The sequence below is a fragment of the Cydia fagiglandana genome, chromosome Z (genome assembly GCF_963556715.1).
Source record: "Cydia fagiglandana chromosome Z, ilCydFagi1.1, whole genome shotgun sequence".
Classification (NCBI taxonomy): domain Eukaryota; kingdom Metazoa; phylum Arthropoda; class Insecta; order Lepidoptera; family Tortricidae; genus Cydia; species Cydia fagiglandana.
Window position 1 is genome coordinate 18717340 of NC_085959.1, and position 24066 is coordinate 18741405.

At 36.9% G+C, this 24066-nt stretch overlaps 1 protein-coding gene across 1 annotated transcript in view; it reads left to right on the plus strand.

The window, feature by feature from the left end:
* The first annotated feature begins 5224 nt into the window (after positions 1-5224).
* The window catches only part of LOC134679251 (uncharacterized), a 116492-nt gene continuing 97650 nt past the window's right edge, over positions 5225-24066 (plus strand). The window contains exons 1-4 of the mRNA XM_063538140.1: positions 5225-6486; positions 7203-7335; positions 9296-9410; positions 16480-16732. Coding sequence (XP_063394210.1) covers positions 5623-6486; positions 7203-7335; positions 9296-9410; positions 16480-16732 — 1365 coding nt within the window. The 5' untranslated portion in view covers positions 5225-5622. The remainder of the gene's footprint in view (positions 6487-7202; positions 7336-9295; positions 9411-16479; positions 16733-24066) is intronic.

Genomic DNA, 24066 nt, shown 5'->3' on the forward strand with positions numbered 1-24066 from the left:
CATTCACTGCACCTATTTGCTTGAATTATTGCGATCGATACGTCCTTCGTGTTCAATCATAATTCATAACTTTTAATCGATTATTTTGTTGGTCTATCTATGCAATTTAGAAAATTAAAAAAAAAATCCATGGATAAGTAATGTAATGGAAGCTTCTTAGAAATTAAGTATAATTATTATACAGTACAAATAATTTGTAGGTTTATGCTTAAACCGCTGAACCGATTTAGGCCGAATTTGGTATGGAAAAATTGGAGATATGAAATAAAACTATTGAAACTGACTTTATTGCGTGTATTGAATTCATACTACATCCCGAGGTTTCGAACCCTTTACACCCTTTTCCCCCTCCTTTTTCCTTGAACCTTTGTCTCGGGTCAGAGGTGTAGGGTTAGAACCGGCATAGCTTTATCGCGTATCTTGCTATCTTTACTTGAAAATAGTTTTAATGTAGAAATAGCCTTATAAACCAATTTTGCATGTATAACGGGCCTTACAATTTATAGTTTATGATTATTCATTATCTTGTAAGTGGGTAGTTTTTGCACAGTGTAGTTTTTCCAATTTGTTAGATGATTTTCACATCACATTTTTTTCCTCAGTCACCCGTTGACCACGAACGCTATAAAGGGTTCGAAAGGTCGGGATGTAGTTAGTATGAATTCATTATACGCGATAATATAATCAGTTTCAATAGTTTCATTTCATGATGAGTAACTATCGCGGTATCCGAAGACAATAATATTGGAGATAGTATGAGATCTGGAAAAGGGCATAAGTAGGGTAGTTTTTATCAATCATTTTTATCATTCCACCGACTACGGAGACGAAGTCGCGGGCAGAAGGTAATAATGTATAAAAGCGCCAATTGCACTCGCAACATAAATCACGTAGGTAATAAACAGAATTAAGCTTATCATCAACATCGCCTAATTTTCTTGTTGTGGAACAGATGGCGAAGCCGACACATTGTTGATTGATACACACACTTGACGCTGCAATTGGGATCAAATTGCATTCATTTACAAGTGTATTAGGTAGAGTAGGTATTTAGATCACTAACTGATGGCCTGTGAATATATGGAATATATACTCATGTAAATCTATTCAGAAATGAACCAGGTGGTAGCGCAGCCAGTACAGTAGATTATACGCGATATATGTGCTGTTGAAATATTCATTGCCTGCTTATCATAAAAGTGACCGACGAACTCTTAGCAGTTCGAGTAAGCCCGGTCGCACATTTTTGTAAGGAGTATCAGGCCGCGTAGCCAAGATGCCGATCGCTTACGCTCCGTAGCGATCGAAACGCAACTGTCACTGTCGCACTAATATGGAAGAGTGATAGAGAGACATATTGCTTTTCGTTGTCGAAGCGATAGCGATTGTGACCTTGGCTAGGCCGGCAGGGGTTATTTCGCGTGAGTTCAGAGTTCTACCTATGTTCGTAATTTAGAAGACAGCAAATCAAGGCTTTTTTTTAACTGATGCCGTTTATGTTAAACTACTGACATACTCGTACATACTCGTACGTTATATGTAGTTATGATCAACAAAATATGCCCACTAAGGCCGTGGACTGCACGCAAGCGGCACTCGGCGCGGCGAGGCATATCAGGCCGTTCATAAATGAAAAGTAAAGGTAGCCTATTAAGTTAAATTATGAATTTGACAAAATTTTCAACTTTAGATAGTGTAAGGTACAATCAATAATTATTTAATTATGGATTAGCACTTCTGTTAGCATGCTGGCCGTATTGCTTAATTGTTAAGTAACAAATGTATTTACCATATTTTTATCTCTTCTGGAATTAAACCACTGAATTGGAAACCGCCTTTAGGAACATTACCGTTCAAATTCTCGGGCCAAATTAGCACACACACACAATTACGCCTACATTCAAATAGGACGACGCGTTTACAGAGCCTGTAATCAAAGCTGGTAAACAAAATAAGAGTCATCTTTATTACTCTAATGGTACATAGCTAAGTGTAGATGAAATGCATATAATGTCAATAACTACCAATCAGCGACATTAATCCGCTAATAACCTTCTTGCTGTACGTACTGGCCGCTGAGAGTTCGCGGTTCATATTTGATTAGAATATGACTTGGACAGGGATAGGTTTATGCCATACAGTGAAGAACCAGTCAAATAATTCACGTATAATAATTTAATGCAGATTAAAAGATAACTAGTTAAAATGTTGTTATGACATGACAGACTAACTCAACATAAGTAAATATATATCATTGTTGTATAAATGTATTCCGCTATAATAAGTATTTTGTATATTTTATTATCTATCTGTATGGCAGTGCGAAGTCACGTTCAGGTATAGTCTGTCCGTTTTTCTAAGATCAAGTACGCCACAGTAAATGTATGGCGAACTTTATCTTAGAAATCGGACTGGCTATACAGTCTGCAAAATTTACATGGGTACAAGAATCGGGTCAAAAATATTTGAACAGGCGGAGTCACAATAAATCCCCACTTTCAGTTCAGAATATTTTATATGTATATAGCCGGTCAAGCAAGTTTGTCAGTAGAAAAAGGTGCAAAATGAAAATTTTGTATGGGACCACAGCCGTTCGCGCGCTTACATTTTCTAAATTTGCCGCTCTTTTCTGTGTGCATTTGTTAAATGAATTCAGTGAAAGCATGATAGGAAAAATGTATCTACATATAGGAGACCGGGTATGATTATCTCACGGGTTATATCTCATGAATAGAACATATTCTAGATGGTTTACTAACGAATGGCCCAAAAACGTTTCCCAAAGTATCACATCCCAAACTATGTTTCCCAAATTATCATTTCCCAAAAAAATGTTCGGCAAAACAACTTATCGCATATTTTCAGTTAGCAATAGTCTTTTTTGGCAAGTTATTGTTTAGCAAATAACTACTTGGACAAGTTTCATTTTACCAAATATTATTTAGTCAAATGTATCATTAAGCATAACTTACATGTCCCACAATATTGCATGGCATACAATTTACGTAGGTACCAAGAGAGAGGAGGCTGCGGAATTTATTTGTCTGGTACTTAGCTGATCATTACATATAGACGGTCAAGCAAATCTTGTCAGTAGAAAAAGGCGCGAAATTCAAATTTTCTATGAGACGCTATCCCTTCACGCCTACATTTTTCAAATTTGCCGCCTTTTTTTACTGACAAGATCTGCTTGACCAAGTATATATGTACATAGTAAAATGTAACGTCAAAAAAAAAACATTCCTCAAAAATATGTAGTAAATGATCACTAAAATTAAAACTCCATTTTAATATAAAATGATAACCAAATTTGTTACATCTTGCTATTCTATTAAAGCAAATAACACCAAAGTAATAATTGTAACCCAAAAATTGTAAATAACTACCAATTTTTAAACAACATTTTAGTCTAAAATGACATGCAATTTTTTTTACATCTCGTTATTCTATTAAATTAATTAATCCACTTCGATGACCTTTTTCTAGTACACAGTATTTCGTTTCTTCGCCATGGACGGCAGTTCTAACCTAACCCACTTTCTAATAGCATTTCGATTCTGTGAGGGTCACAGTTCTAACCTAACTTAACCCACTTTTCTGATAGTGGTTCCGTTTTGTGAGGATCGCAGTTCAAACCTAACCCAACCTACCCAAATTACGTAGAATTTAACGTACCTATATTAACATAACAAAAATTACTTTAAATAGATATGCTTATTTGTCAAATTTGCGAAGTGACAATTTTGACCAAACATCTTTTTGGAATATAATCATCAACTGAAAAATAATAAATAATTATAATTATAATTTAATTTGTTCAAATACTTCATTGTAATATAATCATCATTCTCTTGCCCTTGTTCCATTCACTTGGGGTCGGCGCAGCATGTCTTTTTGGAATATAATATTAGACAATAAAAAACGTTTGCTAAATAAGTTTTTGTCCTAATAACATTTGACAAAGTAAAATCATGCCAAATGATAATTTGACCAAATAAATTATATGCGAAGTGTAACTTTGCTAAAGGTTTCTTTGGGAAATGAAACTATTGCGATAAGTTTGTTGGGAAGTGAAATTTGGCGAAATGTATTTGGCCCAAACGAAAGTACACCATTCTAGATATCTTGCCAGGCATCCACTCAATTTCATGTCTCTCTAATTGGACGCTTTTTTCCATAGTTCTCTGCGAATAGCATCTTGTGGGAATCTGAATGGAAAGTAATGTAAAATGGCAATACCAAATTTGATTATTAATTTGAAATAACTAGGTAGTTTTTTTATAGCTCCATCTCATGAAATAAAAAAGGAAAATACAAATCTGTAAGAAGGAATTTATTTATAATTATATAGAAAATACCTAAACCAAACACAAGTTAATAAAATAGTCTACTTCATTTGGCATAACACCATCCCTATTATCCTCGCAATTTAAAAAGTCGTATGTTGTTATGAAAGTCGTATGCAGTTGTTACGTTTTAGCTTAGCACGGTAGTATTGAAAACAAATCGTCATGTTTTTTCCAAATTTTACTGAAGTTATCTGTTTACTACAAGTGAAAAGTGATTCCATTGTCCTTGGTATGAACTAAAATAACTTCTGCACCACTTCACGACACATGAATATATTTTTATTACAAAAACGTTGTTTTTATAAATCAATTTAGCCATTTGTCACTGACTGTCATCTCGGTCGCGTACTGAGATTGCCAATCGAGCAGTTTGTAAGTACCGCCTATCGCGGGGTAGTTTGCGTTGGGTCATAATTGAGCGGACAGAATACTTCCATGTATATCATTTCGCTGCACTGAATACAGTAGTTATAATTAATATAAACATGAATATTATTTGTTGTTCATAGAATCGTTAAAAACATAAATTATAAGCCACTCATTTCTTGATGATATCAGTGTGTTATCAACGATTATCTAAGACATGAAATATCGCCGTGTGATAGGGTTCGAGCGAGGCGACATCGACAACACGCGCAGCTGGCATACTTCCCGCGATATGAACCTAATTATTACCTACGTACCTACGCTAACTGAATCACTTCAACGCGAACTAAATCTACCATTCAGCTGCAACATAACATCCGATAAAACTAATATTATACTCGCTCATTATTATTAATAAAACGAGTGCAGTAGTTGCTGTACCTACGCCTTAAACGTGCAGGTGGCACGTGCAGACCTGCCTTATTAATATTATTGGTAGTAAGTGCCTGGCTGCTGATAAGGCGCGGACGTACCCGTTCCTTTACGTGTTTACATTCGTTGAGTAACATACCGTCGTTCCTTTTGTGACATCGATACGCTCGTTAATGCACACTTAGAAATGGTTCAGAGTTAAATTTAAATGTGCAAGTGATTTCAAAGTAAATCATTAACAGAGCCGTGGTACTGCGGGGTCGGTGCGATCGCCCTTGTCGATAAGTGCTGTGTCGTCACACTCTTGAGTGTTGTTTTAAATTAATGATGTGCACAGGTGTTATAACATCAGTAGTCCGAAATTTTACTCGTTTGACATGTGGAATTCAAATCTAAATGCTCATAGATTTTATTATGTTATTATATTAGTTGTGGTGTTTGAGTGATTAACGTACGAAACATTGTTATTATAAATATGGATAGGTTTAGACAAAAAACGAAAAAGGATAAACCCATGAAACATGTCGAAAAGGAAAAATCTCCTATGTTCACGGACGTAAAGACTATAAAAGAAAATTTAAAAATAAAGGAGATATTGAGATCTGTAAAAATGAATAGTAGTATGCGAATCAAGGCTCCACGAGGCAGTGTCGTAATGGACAAAAATGAGTTTATTGATGTCCAAGAAGATGCTTCCGATGTGATGCACAGTGACCTCCAAGACACAAAACCTGGAGACTTGCAAGAAGCCAAGAACTTCGATTTAGTGAATAATTTAATACAAGAGAGTGGAAATCCGAACACACACTTGCAAAATGAAATTTCCATAAATACGGAACAAGAACCTGGGCCCCACCAGGACTACTCGCAACCACCACATAATACTAACGATAACAGCCCTTTGACTCAGGACACTGAAGTGTCTGCTTCACAAGTGGAAAGTGTGCTCACAGAGCCCGAGGTAAACCAAGAAAACTTAAAAAGCGAAGAATCCATTTCTAAAGCTGATTTACTACAAACCAAAACAAACATCGTGAAAAGTCGGGAGCGGAAATTGTCTTTGGACAACACTATGTTAACCCGGCGAGAGAGTTTGTCTCAATCGGAAATGGATCTGCATTCTATAGGAAAATCACCACTGGAGAGGAAATCATCATTTTTTAGAAAAAAACTGGACAGTTTCTTAAAGAACACAACTGAGGTTTTTAAGAGACAGTCGTTAGGGAGCAAGTCTCACACTATGTCCCGCAGAGGTTCCATGTCAGTCTCTCTTCAATCTTTGAATGAAAACGTGGATACGGTTGGAGATCAATACAACAGAGCTGCACTTAGTCAACAGGTAAGCGCTATATTATATATATATATATAATTGAAAAAATTGTAAACGGATCAAATATTTGGGTCTTGAAATTACTATTTGCTACTATTGATGCTGACTGTACCTACATTGCGTCCTTTACATTTGATTGTCAACCTGATAATAAATTTAAATTAATTCATCTTTTTCCGAGCCTCAAGTAAATGTGTGACGAAGTATGCGATGGTGGCAGATAGGTACTTTTGACGCGTTGTTATTTACGAATAATATTACCACCGACTACTTCTTTAATTAGCTATATATCTTTACCGTGATCGTTAGTGTTTAAAAATGTCTAAGTACATAGTACATAGCACAGTCTAATTTATCTACATATGGAAACAAAAGTACTTATGTCTACTTTTTAATATATTATTTAGAGAATACTTTTGACGCGTAGTTTGATACGTTACTTTTGATGCTGACTTTATAATATCAACAAGATGGAAAATCATTATACTTAACCACCTCGCACATCCACCATGATCGATTATCCAATTCAAGCGTCCGCTTGTATACTGACATAATAAAAGCCCTCTAAAGGATTCGCGAAGTGTAAAAGCGCAGCTCGGCTGGGTGCATCAAATGTTGTCAATGCTCCTGCAACTCTGATACAGTGTATATCGAAATGTTACAAGTGAACTTTAAGAATAATTAATAATGGATCTTACTGTTGTACAATCGTGTGTGGTAAGCAGGAGGTGCGCGGCAGCGCGGCAAGCGTGGCGTCGAACTCGACGCTTGGCGCGAGCGAGCTGGACAGCGCGGGCAGCCAGCCTGTCCTCTCGGCCAGCCAACCCAGCGTCGTGCACAGTCAGGGCAGTCCTACCAGTGAGTAAATTGACCTTCCATTAATGGCTCCTCTACATGATGGGCCAACGCCGGCCACTCCAAGGGACGCAGTCATGCGGTAGAATGAGATAGCAATATCACTTGCTCCCTCTAACGCATAAATGCGTCCCTTGGAGTTGCCGGCGTTGGCCCATCGTGTAGAGGAGCCATAATAACCAGTCCGCCAACTATAGCTGATGATGAATAATCTTCACTAGGAAAAAAACCGACTATCAATAATCATATATATAGTGCAATTTCATAACAAATACAATTAGCCGCAACTCGCAAGACATAAAATAATTATCGTGGAGGAGTTCCATTCTGGTCTTCACGAACAGTTCCATTTCAGCAAACACCACTAGTTCTGAGAATACGACTAGCTTGAAAAGTACATATTCGGCTTTTATAACATAATAGTTCTTAAAACACTTACCGTAAAATGTATCGTACTTTGATACCCACTTGGTAATAGTACTCAGACAATTTTCTTATTTGGAAATTATATATTATCACAACCTAATACGAGTGTATTACGTATGCTCTAAGATTAAGTGTTAGCTGATTAGTGATGGTCTGCTTTGAATTAGGATACGAGGAACATAGTTTATTTTGCTAGGGACAAGACAAACAGTACGAGGATGCCATACAAGTGTTTGCCTTGCCCCGGTGATAGTCATATCCCACCTTATCTTATATCTACATACCTAGAACACATCAACACAATACCTATAATACTTTAATTGTTAAATAAAATTTTGAGTTTTGGAGCAAAGTAGGCATATTTTACAGTAATGCTTCAATTGCTTCATCGACTAATTTTATTAAAATAGGTAAGTATTGATATACAATAATTTAGTCATAAAAAAAGGTATCGCTGGCTGAACAGCGTTACCAATATCGTCCTTATTAATTTGCTTGAAATAGTTTAAAATGTGAGCAGTGAGATTTGCTGATTAAATATATCATTATCGATGTGATAAAAACAGGTGTATTTCGTAACTATTAAATATGTACGGATTAAGAAGCTTAGATACTTTATTACTAAAACGGTTAGATAAAGTGTTTTTACAATTATGGTAGTTTTCTGTTTGGATTATACTCAAGGAGTCAGGGCATACTGAAAATTCCTGGACTGGCCATTTAGAAAAAATAAGTCGTCTCATATATCAGAATTTATATATAAATTAAAATTCAAATATTGCTACAGAATACTACTTACACTGAGTATAAACACGCGGACCCGCCAACCCCATGTGTCAAATAATTTTATATAAGAATCGCGGCTCATGCCGAATTAAAAACATACTGTGTTTATTACTATATATATGTATTATTTACGCATATGTAGGTAGTCGCAAGCCCACACAAATGCTTATATGTCATATGTGCCTGTTAACCTATACAAATATTGTAAACAATTATGAGAGACATGGCCATAAAATCAACGAAATAGAAATCGACATCGAAGTTGAAGGCCTATACAGTATGTAAATCAACGAAAAACATTTACTCAAGCCCGTTAATGAATGGGTCACACTGAGCAACTTTCACTATGGCACCAACCCCGAAATCGCAAAAAAAAAATTGACTCTCCCATAGAAAATTTCAATGCTAGATCAGCAAAATGTATGAAACGACCTAATTTTTTTTTCGCGATTTCGGGGTCGGTGCCATAGTAAAAGTTGCTTAGTGTGACTACACATTAACAGGTTTGAATAAAGGATTTTCGTTAGTTTACATACCGTATACTAAGTTAAATTTAAAATTAATTCAATTTAGAGTTTCATTTCTCCACTAAGTACGTAAAGGTTATTTGAAAGAGATCCCTATTTAGCGCTAAGCCATCATATTATTCCCTCAAAATTTACCAATACCTAAATATAACAGAACGGAGTTTGTAAATTGCATCTGACTCTTTTTAATTAACACTAACCATAGGCTATCATCTAATTTTCAGGCACTAATGGCGCATATAACCAGGACTCACTCCTCAATTCTCGAGCTATATCCATGAGCTCGGGGCTAGACTCCGCGTTCGGACAGCGGCGCAGGAAGACGTCTCGATCCAACAGGTAAAGGTACATTTGGTATTCACTTGTTCTATAAACCATACATTTAAACACTTGTTTAAAAGCCGATTTTACGGGGTTCTCGATATCCCCAACTGTTAAAATAGTACGAGTCTGAATCAGTTTCTCAACAAAAATGACAAAATATTTGTTCTGGTTAAGCAATAAATATATCTGTAGGTATATTTATTAATATTGATTGATCATAGTTAATACACGATTAAACGAATTAGAAAAAAAAATAGGTAACTTGGTCCACTTAGGTGAAGGTAGGTTACCTGGATATTAGGAACAAAGCCTTAGAAAACGTACGTGGCGGTGCTAACAGCCCCTGCCACTTCGATTATCCGCGCACTGGCCCGTTATTTTCCTATTTACATCCTTCAGTCCTTGCCGTCTATCTTGGTTATATTTTTATTGTGAACAACCGATCATAAGTATGTGATGGCCAAGCATGTTTATTTGATAAAACAATAAATTAATGCCGGTTTCGGTCAGGGGCCCATTTCTCGAACAGTATTTACACTAATATTAGTCCACGTACTGTCAAATCGTATGGGTTACCATGGCAACACACTAATAATATTTAGCGATGGGCGAGTCGAGTTATCTGATTCGAATAATCCGAATCAACCTACAGATGAGTTGATTCGAATCAAGACTATTGGCAATCCGAATCAACTCGGCCACTAAACTGACTGGTACCTTGGTATCCGATCCGCTGACTCGGCGAATGAATCGCCAATTCACCAACTCTCCGAGCCGAGTCAACGCTACGCTAAGGCCATTCAAAAATAAACCTTAATACGATAGCCCGAAGGTTCTTTTTACAACAACTGCCGCTTGATTGGCCGTTTCAATCCGAGTTGACTGGTACTATGACCATTCAAAACTAAACCTTAATTCCGTAGCCCGAAGGTTCTTTTTACAACAACTGCCGCTTGATTCGCCATCCCGAGTCGAGTTCACTGATAGTATGGCCATTGAAAAATAAACCTTAATTCGGTGTCCTGAAGGTTCTGTTTACAACAACTGCCGCTTGACTCGTTTGCGGGCTCCGCGGCCCGTGACCTTGTCGCGAACCACGCAAACCGTCGAGTCGAGTCAGTTCGAATTTCAACTCGGATCAGTGGCCGAATCGATTCGAATGATTCGAATCGAAAAAAAGTGGACTCGTCACATCGCTAATAATATTAGACTAATATCTTTCGAGAAATAGGCTAACTTTATCAAAAAGGGCGTTCTTTATAAATGAAGGAAAATAAACAACCAGTCACAAATAAAGTTAATATATTAAATTAATTCCCAACCCTTATATACAATCCCCGTAAACATTTCAATAGCGCGATGTAGAAATCGCCGCTCTCGGTACAGCGCCATCTCGCGTGATATTCGGTAAACGTGTTTGGTTTAATTTAAAGTTACTTCACGGAACTTCGCTGGTAGGCTTCCGTAGCTCAATTGGCAGAGCTAACGCACGGATTGCGGAGGTTGCGGGTTCAAGTCCTGCCGGAAGCGTAATTTTTCCATTTTTTCCTTTAATATAAAATAAAGTATGGATGCGAACACAGTTTATGCTAGTATAAACCTGCGGTGAAGATGGTCAACTTCCAAATAGATACCTACGTTATTATTATTCACCTACGTTCACTCATTTAAGAGACGAGTGATAAGTGTTTCACATTGACGCTCCCATTTTGAAGAACGCCCATGTCATGCATTTTCTAACAAAATTTTTGTTACTTATGAAGATAAACATGAGCTGTCGTCAAATGTATGTAGGTATGTTCTTTATATGTATAACTTTTAACTAAAGAAATATTTACGAGTTTAATACTATGTTGTTATAATAAGACTTTCATTTTCAGATAATACTTAAAATCATAGTTTTATTAATTATCTGTATGAATGACGTCACTATAGCAAAAACAAGTGATCAATTTGCATTTCAAATTTGACTTTCCTTTGTTACTGCACTGGTGATGATGATGACGTCACAAAGTCACGTGAATGGCGTATGCCTTTTTGGCGCAAACATGTATCGTTGTAATTTTAAACAATTTTTCTTTGCCTATAGCGATGCTATTTTCATGTAATAAAAAAAGAATTACTTAATTCGGACCACGGGTCTCGGAGTACTTAATCTATGTTCACCATTGATAAAAAAAATAGCCACACCCACATACAGAACCTCCTCCTTCTATGAAATTGAAGTCGGTTAAAAATACCAGTTGGCTAAGTATCAAAACTATATGCACATGTAAAATAGCCTCTATGTAAATTTAGTGAACCGATAATACCGGGTGTGGCCTGTAATAAGAGTAACTGTAAGCTGTACTCCTCATACTGACCAACATTTGTTCTGCAACTTTTAAAAATAACTTGTGGTTTGATTTTTAATACACTTTAAAGTTTATTCTAAGACGCAATGTATTGCGAATCTTGCTATGTTTCAAGCGTAACAAGCAACGTCAATCACAATGATATGGCGTGGCGATGGCGTCCATTGAAGGTAATATTTATTTTGTATGAAAAATAGGGACTCTAAATACTTCATAATTTTTAAAAGTTGTCGAATAAAAGTGTCATCGTTTGAGGAGTACAAACTATGTTTTAATTATTTGCTCATGTTACAGGCCACACCCGGTATAATTGGACTAACTGTTGAATTATTTAATTTTATTCGTTTGCCCAATACACACATATAAAAAAGAAACAAAAGAGATATTAAGAGCAACACTAAGATTTAAAAAGTAAAACATTGAAATGTTTTCGTTGCGTTTGCTGTGTGCGGCGGACTGTTAATCAGTGGGATCCTTAACAGATTATCGATTGTATAAAAAAAAATTAAATAATAAAAATGAATAATTTGCCTATCAGGATATTTGACTACATATTTCAAATAAATTATTTTACACGATACATGAAATAAAGCACCAGAAGATTAAAAGAGAAACGTAAACAGCGGTTATTTTTGGACACAATTTCTATTTAACATGTAAATAGAAATTGTGTCTTTAAAATTTAAAACCTGTATAAAAGGGGTTGTGCACAAATCACGCGAGGTTCGACAGGAGGAGGGGGGGGGTCACGAAAAAATCACGTTGGGGGAGGGGGGTATAAGGAAACCTCACACGTGTATTTTTCTACATGAACGAAACTAAGAAAAAAAACCTACCACATGAGTAGATACTTTTTCTCGGTTTCGTTAAACATAAATCTTCAAAACAGCGAGTCCATTTAACAAAAATAGAAAAATAAGCAAGACTTTCCATATACAATACTATTTAATATCTAAAATTAGGTCGAATGAAAGAATTTCGAAAAAATACACGTGAAGTTGTGTGGGGGGAGGGGGGTAGCCAAAAACCTCACCCAATATCACTAAGGGGGAGGGGGGGTCAAAAAGTAGCCGAAAACACCTCGCGTGATTTGTGCACAACCCCAAACTATAAAGAGTAGGTAATTTGATAGTGACGTCACATGCCAACGTTTCATATAAATTCCACAGTAGGAAAATCGTTTGACTAGTACTTAGTCAAATTTTCTAATAAAATTGCCATTGTAATGTTTGCAAAAGTGTCATAGAAAGATCATCATGTATTACGTAAAAGTGTGGTGCGTGGTGTGTTGGTGTGTATGTGTAGTATTATTAAACATACGTCCTACAATATATATAATGAGGTTCATGCACATACATACTAGATCCGGTAAGCAAGTACCCGTACGGAATTCCTAACTTTTGTTTTGAATAGCGTAACGGAGCGGGTTGCGCTTATGTGCGGGATTATCCTGCCGTAGCCTCATTAAAATAATGTCGCACACGATTATTGACGGTGTCACTGTACGGCGGGCGCGAAGTAACTTTCCTGTGGCGCCATATGCTCAGAGGGACCGCGAACCACGTTCGACGTTGCCTCTCTGTTGCACTTGTAAATTCGTACATAAGTGTGAGAGGGAAGCAACACGACGAACGTGGTTCGCGGTAGGCCATCAGAGTGGCATCACGATCCTTATAGAGTAGGACTTGATGCTCTTGAGATAATCAGTATACTTGCCTATTAATTTACATTTAGTGCCTCTTGCTTATGACTTTAACCCTGTACCTAACGGCTAAATAAATATTAGACAAAATTTTACACACTACATACATACTCTTTACTCCGTAGGTACAAAAGGCTTGTTAATGATAATTATCATAAAAAGGTACTGTTATTAGTTGGTAACTTATTTATTCAACGGTTCGGATCGGTATAAGTACGAGTCTATACCTACCTTAGTCATTATCATAGCGAACTAATAGTGGTCTTAAGTGCCATGGATCCTACTAGTACATAAGTCCTTTATACCAATTTCCACCATTTTGAACACTTTTTCTAAAAAAAACAGAAATAATCTATATAACTATTGAACCTACTCACAAAATTTCACGAGATTCGGTTGCGAAATGTGACCTGGAGATGAGAAGATCCGGACAATCCGGACATACGAAAACTTTTTTGCCCTAGCTAAAACGAAGATCTTCATTAACGCTCGATCAAAAAGTTGTAATCCAAAATCGAGGTAGGTACGAAAGCATAAGAATAATTTGCGTAAATCTTCTGATTCCTTTATGGAATTTCATTTAGCAATTCTAGTTCGGACAGGGACAATTAAATATGTAATACTCGTAATAATCGAAATAACTTCACGGCTTAGTTACTAAAGTCAGGCCGTAAAAAGACTGCAGCGATTTTGATAGGCCACGCGGTGCAAGTGTCATTTTAAACGTCAAACTTCTATGAAATTATGACGTATAAATAAGACTTACGCTGCGTGGGCTATCAAATCCGCTGCAAACTTTTATTGGTGCGACTATATACTTACTGGCCTTACTGCATTGAACGACACGCAGTCATAAAAATTCAATCTGATCGATCATTTGAAAAGAGGTCGCGGTAATTACTTTATTGCAAGGCAAAGGTAATCTAATAATGGCCGTAGTTATCAGTGCGATGCATTCTTAATTATTCGATTCCGACTTTTCCAAAAGCCCCCTCCAGACTACGTGGGCGAAGCCGCGAACGCGAGTGTGGAGTCGATTTCGCTGTCTGCGAAAATCGACTCCACACTCGCGTTCGCGGCTTCGCCCGCGATTCACGCGCATAGTCTGGAGGGGGCTAAAGATAACACCACAGCGTAGCGCGAACAGGGGGCCGATTTTTGAATTTCGATCGCTCGATTTTGTCACTCGACAGTCGGTGGAAAACGGCGAAATGCTAATTTTTGAAATACATGCGATCGAAATTTGGAATCTCCTCCACCACCACTCGATTTCAATCATATTAGTAGAATTTAAGTGCCTAGTATTGGAGCCCGATATCGTGTATTTCGTTCAATAATGTCTCCACTACCACTACTAAGCATTTAAATTCTACCAATAGAATTGGAAACGAGTGGTTCCACACCACAAGATTCCAAATTTCTTTCACTCGTATTTAAAAAGTTAGCATTTCGCCGTTTTCCAGCGATTTTCGCGTGACGAAATCGAGCGATCGAAATTCAAAAATCGGCTCCCAAAGCGAACGAATGACAGATGATATCGTATGAATAAAACTTGAAAGTTAGCCTTCCTACATTTATTGTATGTATACGTATAACTATTTAAGCCGATTTAAGACCTTAAGTTTTATAATTATAAAACCCTGTAGAGTTTAACATTTAGGTTTCTACATTTCCTCCCGTAATAAAAATGTGGAACTATGTGTAGGTAAGGAAGGGCAAAAGGATGTTGTAGACTAAAATTAGATTTACCGCCTAAATATGTAAATCTCCCAGAAATAAGTTTTGAGCAGGTTCGGTAAGACTCACGAGTAAAAAGGTCCACCGTGCATAACTTAAGAAGTGAAATCCGTGAACGAGCTGTATTCACTATAAGGATTCGGTCCTCAGTAGACACTGTTTCATCATCATCATCATTTATTTAAGAGTTAGACTCGTGTCGGTGAAGCGATTTCCATGCATGTCGGTCCTGGATTCTCCTGGACAGTCTGATACGATACGACGTTGAGCTTTTCCTTTACTTGATCTATGTACGTTCTCCTTACACTGGTTACTTGTATCAAAACAAATGACAAAGCGCCATTAGTGGATACTTATCCCCTTATTCATAAACGTTTACTAAAGTTGACAAGCCGATAATAATCGTTTGTCCCTTTCCATCATACCAATACGTTTGAAAGGGACAAACGATTATTATCGGCTTGTCAACTTTAGTACGTAAACGTTCATGAATAAGGGGGTTAGTAGATAGCAATAGATGGGTAATTGGGTAGCTCTTGTGTCGTGATCATCAGCTTTTGACAGCGCTTTGAAATAATGTACCTAACCATTTTATACTACGGCCACTTCGCTCCTAAGTTGTACCTACTTAAATTTTTAAGTACCTAAGTATGTACTAGATTAATATATATTTTCGGTAAATCCCTTTGTCCGTGTTTGTTTAAAAGTAGTTAGACCTGTCTGCAGCGATTTTGATAGCCCACGCAGTGCAAGACTGTGTTATTTTAAACGTCAATGAAATTCCATCTTTGTAATTATGACGTATTAATGACGCACTGCGGGGGCTTTTAAATCGTTGCAGACTTTTTTTGGTCCAACTCTAAGTACACTACTTGAACTAAACTGAATTAAAACCTCATGCGGTATCGCCATAATTGATGCAATCACTGAAACAACCTAGTTTACGCAAACAGACATCTAAACCTTTGATGGCTTTACATTGGAATACATTTCGATTGATGAATGTCATGTAGATATGTACTCTATGTACCTAACCAACTCTTACTACTCGTACTCTCAAGTAATTTTTGTGTTCTGTGTGGATATTAATTGTATTGTTTCTTTATTTGATATAGGTATACTTATATTATGCAAATGTTCATGTACGTGGGCAATACTGAAAGTTCGTATAATAGGCCACTTAGAGATGACGCAGTAAAAAAAAGGTTTAATGTTTGTTATAGAAAATATATAGGTATGAACGAAATTTAGTAGTAATAGTTTGTGGTCTGACATTGGTTCTATCTTTCAGAGTAACATGGGTGGCTAGTGAAGGCTTGACCAACTACCTGCGCCGTTTGACTCAAGACGAGACGAGCAGGGAGATGTGCGCAGCCCATTCATACCAGGACTTCTCGAGCATCCCCGAGAACTCGCTGCACGAGCCGAGGGCCGACTCGAAGGGCCGGCGGCTCTCCTACCAGCGCGCGGTGTCCGGCGAGGATCCCGCGCCCAGATACGACTCCAGCTTGAAGAGGAAACCTTTAATTCCAGAACATTCAGAGGTACGTTCTCTTGACTTCTTGCTATTGCTACTCTACATATGGACCTCTAAGGTCAGTGTGGCTCATTTCGTCATAGGGACTATTCCTTATTCCGTTCACGAGCGTATATTTCTTTGACTTTCAATCGCTGGAATAAATATTGCTTTTGATTGCTGAAATTAAAAGCGATCGCTGCTTTGTCGACGAAATTATCAGTGTTGTTCGTTGTTCGAGAATAACGCTAGTGGACGGAATAGGTAGTCCCTTATGACGGAATTGGCCATATTGACCTTATACAATCTTACCCCCGTATTCATAAACGTTTACTAAACGTTTGTCCCTTTCCGACGTATTGGTATGATGGAAAGGGACAAACGATTATTATCGGCGTGTTAACTTTAGTAAACGTTTATGAATAAGGGGGTTAGTTAGTACCTAAGTACTATTCGGGTTGCTTCCTAATAAAGTCTGACGGATTAGGTACGTGTTGCCACTCGATTTTCCTACCTAAGAGCGATTGTAATGCCTCGTTTTTAAGATTTAATCTGCATATGCCCTACTTTGCTATGTTATCCTTCAACCAGGAACTTACCTATTCCAAATTTTGTATCATCATTAATCATTATAATAATCGTATTAACTAAATTTAATTTACATTATAATAACCACAATTTTTTTTATGTTTTCATTGAAAGTATTCATTAAGCTCTTGATTCACAATTTTTTTCATATTTATTGGATCCGTGGTTCAAAAGTTAGAGGGGGGGGGACACATATTTTTTTCTTTCGGCGCACATATTTCCGTAAATACTTATTAACGATATCAAAAAATGGTTTTTGAAGACTCGTATTCATTTTGAAAGATCTACCCAACGACACCCTGGGACAAAGCCAAAAAAAAAACTTTGTATGGGTATGTACCCTAAAAAAATATTTTTTTATACTTTTTATTTTACCGTTCTGTCGCAATGCGTGATTTATGTATCCATCCATGCTAAACTGCAGCTTTCAAGCACTAACGATCACGGAGCAAAGCCTCGGACAGACAGACAGACAGACCTGGCGAAACTATTTATAAGTGTTTCTATATAGATGACTACGAAACCATAATAATAAAAAAACACCCCAAACCTAAAGTAAGATAAAAATTCGTCACTACTTAATGCACTTGCAATACTAATGCACAATGCAAATAACTACTTGACAAAAATAAGTCTACCAAGAAAATCATTATCAAAATAAAAATTTGCCCAAGATTACTCGTAGTGGTCAAATTAAGTAACAGCACCACCCTAATTATCACCAAAACTACTAGATACAAAAACACTTAAAAATAGATATTTATCTATAGATTACAGGAAACAAAAACCGGGCAAGTGCGAGTCGGACTCGCGCACGAAGGGTTCCGTACCATAAAGCAAAAAAAAAAAACGGAAAAAGTTGCAAAAAGAAAACGGTCACCCATCCAAGTACTGACCACGCCTGACATTGCTTAACTTTGGTCAAAAATCAAGTTTGCTGTATGGGAGCCCCACTTAAATCTTTATTTTATTCTGTTTTTGGTATTTGTTGTTATAGCGGCAACAGAAATACATCATCTGTGAAAATTTCAACTGTCTAGCTATCACGGTTCGTGAGATACAGCCTGGTGACAGACAGACGGACGGACGGACGGACGGACGGACAGCGAAGTCTTAGTAATAGGGTCCCGTTTTACCCTTTGGGTACGGAACCCTAAAAACTGTGTTACGTCTTTCCTGTAAACATACACAAGAGTTAAGGGCTATAAAGGTTAATTTTTTATTTAATGCTTTTTTTTTTAATTACTTACATGCCCACAAGCTGTTAACTATTGCCCACAGGAGAGAAAAATGTACAGTTCGTGCGAACACACTAGTTTTCTCTCCTGGACCCTAGTTTTCTCTCCTGACAGGAGGAGCTTTTCACATGGATAAGGGTTAAATAAGAAAATTAACCTTTATAGCCCTTAACTCTTGTGTATGTCTAAAGCAGCGGTCGGCAACCTTTTAGCAGCCAAGGGCCACATAGTACTTAACGGAGGTGACGCGGGCCATACTTTGTTAATATTTATGACTTTATGAGACATTGTCGTTTGTCACTATTACATACAAAATAGCCAAGGCGGCTCTCAGGCCGCAAGTGAAAGGTTCACAAGCCGCATGCGGCCCGCGGGCCGCAGGTTGTCGACCGCTGGTCTAAAGCAGCGGTCGGCAACCTTTTAGCAGCCAAGGGCCACATAGCAGTTAACGAAGTGGACGCGGGCCGCACTTTATTTATGACTTTATCAGACATTGTCACTTGTAAATATTACATAAAAAATAGCCAGGGAGGCTCGCGGGCCGCAAGTGAGAGATTCGCGGGCCGCATGTGGCCCGCGGGCCGCTGGTTGCCGACCGCTGGTCTAAAGGAAAGACGTACTTAACACAGTTTTCTGTTTGACCCTAAACATGGTCAAGCTAGAGTCCATCCGTAACAAAATAAGTATACTTTGTAAAAAATTGTGGGTCTCACTTCGAAGCTCAAGGCAAGGGACATTGCAGTTACCAGTAGTTATATCTAAGTGGTCGCTTCAGTTCGTTGGATACCTCCTAATTGTATTTTAACTTAAATATTATGTTATGTTTTATGTTTAAAATTTCTATTTTAAGTAAGTTGTATTACATGTACGTGCAATGAAGAGTGTATTGCACCTTAGTTTAGGTATATTCTGGAATTAATAATACCTAGGCATTAAGATATAACTTATTAGAGCTCTCCACCTACGCTGGGCGCTACCCTATCCCCCCATTTCACAGTTGAGTCAAATATGTATTGTCGTTAATCTAAACTGTCAAAGATTATTTTCTTAGCAGTTTATATAAAATAATAGCTTCTCTAATGTGTATGTCATAAGTCATAAAATCTCAAGTTTCAATGTTATTTTAATCCTACCCTTACATGCTCTTACGTGCCCTAGACGCCCGGAAAATTGTTAACGTTTTGTATATTTAGGTATACTTAACTACTAGTATATAATAGGTATCGTGAATATGACTCGTATTTGCTTGTTATTCCCGTGGTAGACAAAAGGCTGCTTTTAGTATGAATGTACTTCCCCTTCATATATTTGTAGGTATGCCTACTAGATGTAGCCTTTTGTTAATAGAATGTCATGTCATGTTGTGCCTTTCGCCGTCACATTGCTGATAATTAGGATTGTTCATTTTTTTAGACCCCCATTTTTATTTTATTTTCTGAAAATATAGGTTAATTTAAGATACCAATTTGAATGATTTAGTAATTCGGGGCTCGGTTGAATATTTATAATTTATTGAAAATATGAGATACGACTTCTCGTAAATTACATGTCGTCGGCTGATTAGGATAATGCACAAGCAACAACAAGCATTAAATAAAAACTTTTTACAAAAAAAAGAAAACCGACTTCAAAAAGGAAGAAATAAAATATTATCCTTTTTAAGTCTATGCGTTACCAACTGATATGTTTGAAGTCGGTGCCAAGCCAACTTTAGAAGCATACCATGATTTTGGTGCGATTCGATAAGGATGTACGTTGGATTGCCTTACAATGAACGTACTTGCTGTAGGTACAGTCGACGTTAAAAATATGTTTACACTTTTCGTCTTATTACAAAGGAGTAAGGTGCAAAAGTGTATAATACATATCTTTGACGTCGACTGTACCTAAGAACACACCTCAGAACACACGATCAAACCTTCTTGGCACAGTCCGTACCATGTTTGTCGGCACGCAAGCGTGGGATTGGGAATGAAGTTATTTCCCGTCCCTTATTCAGAGGACTACATTTCAAAATATAAAACAATTCAAGGCATTTACGTTCTTGCCAAATTTCACCTAAAGCGGTTCAGTTGTTTAGCCATGAAAAGGCGACAAAGAGGCAGACAGAATTACTTACACATTTATAATAGTTCTAATGGTACAGTTCTAATGGGATTTATAGTCATAAAGCTGATTATTTTTGACGGGTATTCTTTACTACTTGGCTTGGCACCGACTTCAAACATATCAGTTGGTAACGCATAGACTTAAAAAGGATAATATTTTATTTCATCCTTTTTGAAGTCGGTTTTCTTTTTTTTGTAAAAAGTTTTTATTTTTCCATTTTTAGTTTTAACGCATTATTGTTAATAGGGCGACGCATGAATGAAAAACAACATCATGATTAACACTAAATTCGTGTATCTACTTTAATAAATATGTAATCTGGAATTTTCTCGAGTCCGTCTGGGAAATTATAATTCCTGTCACTACACTAAATCCATCCTCCGCCCCGCCAATGACCCAATCCCTCAACCCCCCCCCCCTTCAACCACCATTACCCGACCCCTTAATCCCCGACCCCTTAACTCCTAACCCTAACCCCCGATCAGTAGCCTTACCAGCTTACCAAGAGTTTGACATTGATTTATTCGCTAGCGTGTGTGTAACTTACTTTCTTTGCATCTCGCTCGTACTGGCATATTAGTGCGAGCGAGATGCATAAAAAGTAAGTTACGAAGACGTTAGCGTCGCTAACTCAGCGAATATGTCAATGTCAAACTCGTGGTAAGGCTACACTTGCACTACATCAAATTAGCGGTGTTCGGAAGCAAATGCTCGAGTTACTTTAGAAAACACCGAAATCACTTTACACGTGCCTTTAAAAACTGAGGAGTTCCCTCAATTCCTCATGGATTCCATCATCAGACCAGAACCAAAAATAATACGGAAACACCTTGGAGGCAACTCCTTCCAAACAAAAAAAGAATTACACAAATCGGATCACAGGTGCCGGAGTAATCGCTGAACGTACTACATTTAATAAATCATCATCATTATCATCAAAACAATCATCATCATCGGGTCTACTTCATCAAAGTGGTGGTTTTCGGGAGAAAATGCTCGAGTTGCTTAAGAAAACACCCAAATCACCATGCATGTGCCTTTAAAAATTGAGGAGTTCCCTCAATTCCTCATGGATCCCATCATCAGAACAGAACCAAATTAAAATGGGACCAACTCGGAGGTAGCTCCTTTCAAACAAAAAAATAATTACTCAAATCGGACTACGGATGTCGGAGTAATCGGTGAACGTACATAGAAAAAAAAAAAAAATAGCCACAACCGAATACAGAACCTCCTCCTTCTATGAAATGGAAGTCGGTTAAAAAAAAAATAGCCACAACCGAATACAGAACCTCCTCCTTCTATGAAATGGAAGTCGGTTAAAAAAAAAATAGCCACAACCGAATACAGAACCTCCTCCTTCTATGAAATGGAAGTCGGTTAAAAAATAGTTGTCATTGTCAAGTGTCACGTGTTTCTATAAATAACAATCGTCTGGAATGGAAAACTCATTTATTTTGAATCATTAATTTCAAAATACCTACGCTATAAATTTGAGAAAGCTGATTCCAGAAATCTGCCTAAGTTATATAATATAACTTAGTTTTATTGGAGTATATATCCATATAGCATCCAACTCTAACCATAACTTGGCTGAAATCAAGGGAGCAAAAATACAAATGTAAGTTACCTACATCATATATATTTTAACTGATTCGATTTGTAAGAAGATTGGATTCATAAAATCGTTACAAGCGTCCATTTGCTAAAGGTAGCTTAGCACCCAGTGGGTGCTTTCTACCGGCTTGTCACCATTGTTTGGATATTGTACTACATACTTATACTACTATATTAGGAACATGCCAATTTTGCTAATTATATCCTATTATTTCAGGTCATCGTGATTCCTATTTAGATACAGCTGTGAGATATGTAACTGCACTTGGGCCCAGAACAAAGTTGAGCATTTTGTATTGAAACGAACGTCATATTAATTATTAATCGTCGTAATACTTTACGACCGTAAATAATGCCTGGGAACAGAGTAAATAACAAACCATACACTTCTCTTCTGGATGGTCAACAAAAAGCCATCATTGTCAGATGCTCGTGCAGAACATGATAAACATACATTTAATGTAAAGTTACTATTTTTTTTGGAAACATATATAACATATTTCCCAAATTAATAAAAAAGTAGGTAAACAAAAACATGTTTTATTGTTCACAACTCTTTATTAAGTCTTGTCCACCATGATATCAGCAGCTTGAACTGCAACATGTACCTGGAAATTAGAAATTATATCTTTTTAAAGCAGTTTCAGGCTGAATATTGAGTATGGCTATGTATTCTTGTATATTCCTTCTTTCTAGTAGGCACCATCTCTGTTTAACGGTTTGCCTTTTGATACTCTGGCTACATTACCACAGAAAATAAATAGATACCACGACCCTACCAATAAAGTGAGCTTTTAAATACTTAATTGTAGTAAATTAATATTAATTTTATACTTACATCGACGTGATTCTCACAGCAATACTGTGTGTAACACGTGAAGTAGGTAGGTATTCCAAGTAATTCACGGCACCATCTTTCACGTCGTAGGTCTTCGTGGATTCGAACTATTATTTTTGTGAATCATTCCCACACATAGGAACAAGGTTTTTGATATATTATTAAGCAATGAAATCTACTGTTTAGGTATTAATTATAAATCAAATTGTAACAAACAAGCGCAGCGGTTTAACTGAAAAATTTTGTTATGACAATCGATGACAATGATAACTTTGACAATACGTGAGTGACGGATTTATTTACTATGGTTCGATAACTTTTATTATGCAATGACTTTACATTCAGCCCAGGAGAAGGTCAAACTAAGGTCATAAGGATATTTGTTGAAATATCTTCAATCCTCAATTATTATATCGCAGCAAATGTCGGAAACTGTTTAAAAACCTTATATCTCGAAATGGTTTTCGAAATAGAACATTTGAAAAAAAATGAACAATCCTAATTACGGCATTAGGTAAGAGCTCACTTCGATTTAATTTTGCTATTAGATTAAAGAAAAATAATGTATAAGTAAAAAAAGGATTCCATCATTAAAACCGCCACTGCCAGTCTACAACACGAATGAGAAGATTGTTGATATCAATTATTAATTAGATATCAACGTAAATTGTTTGTGAAACTATGTTGTCTTCAACAATAATGTTCGTATCAGAATAAAATAGAATAGAATCATTTATTGCATATCACAAACCAGTTATAAAGGTGGTACATATTATTGGGTTAGTTTAAGTGACGCCCAGTAAGGACACAGCAATATACAGGTATTTATGCCTAGAATACAGTTAACTTGATACTATTAGTTTAACAATTTTCGTTACATATTATGAGATCATTTTAATCATATTTTTCGTTAGAGTAGTCATTCACACTAAAAAAGCACTTATTAATAAGGAAGATTATTAACTTGTTATT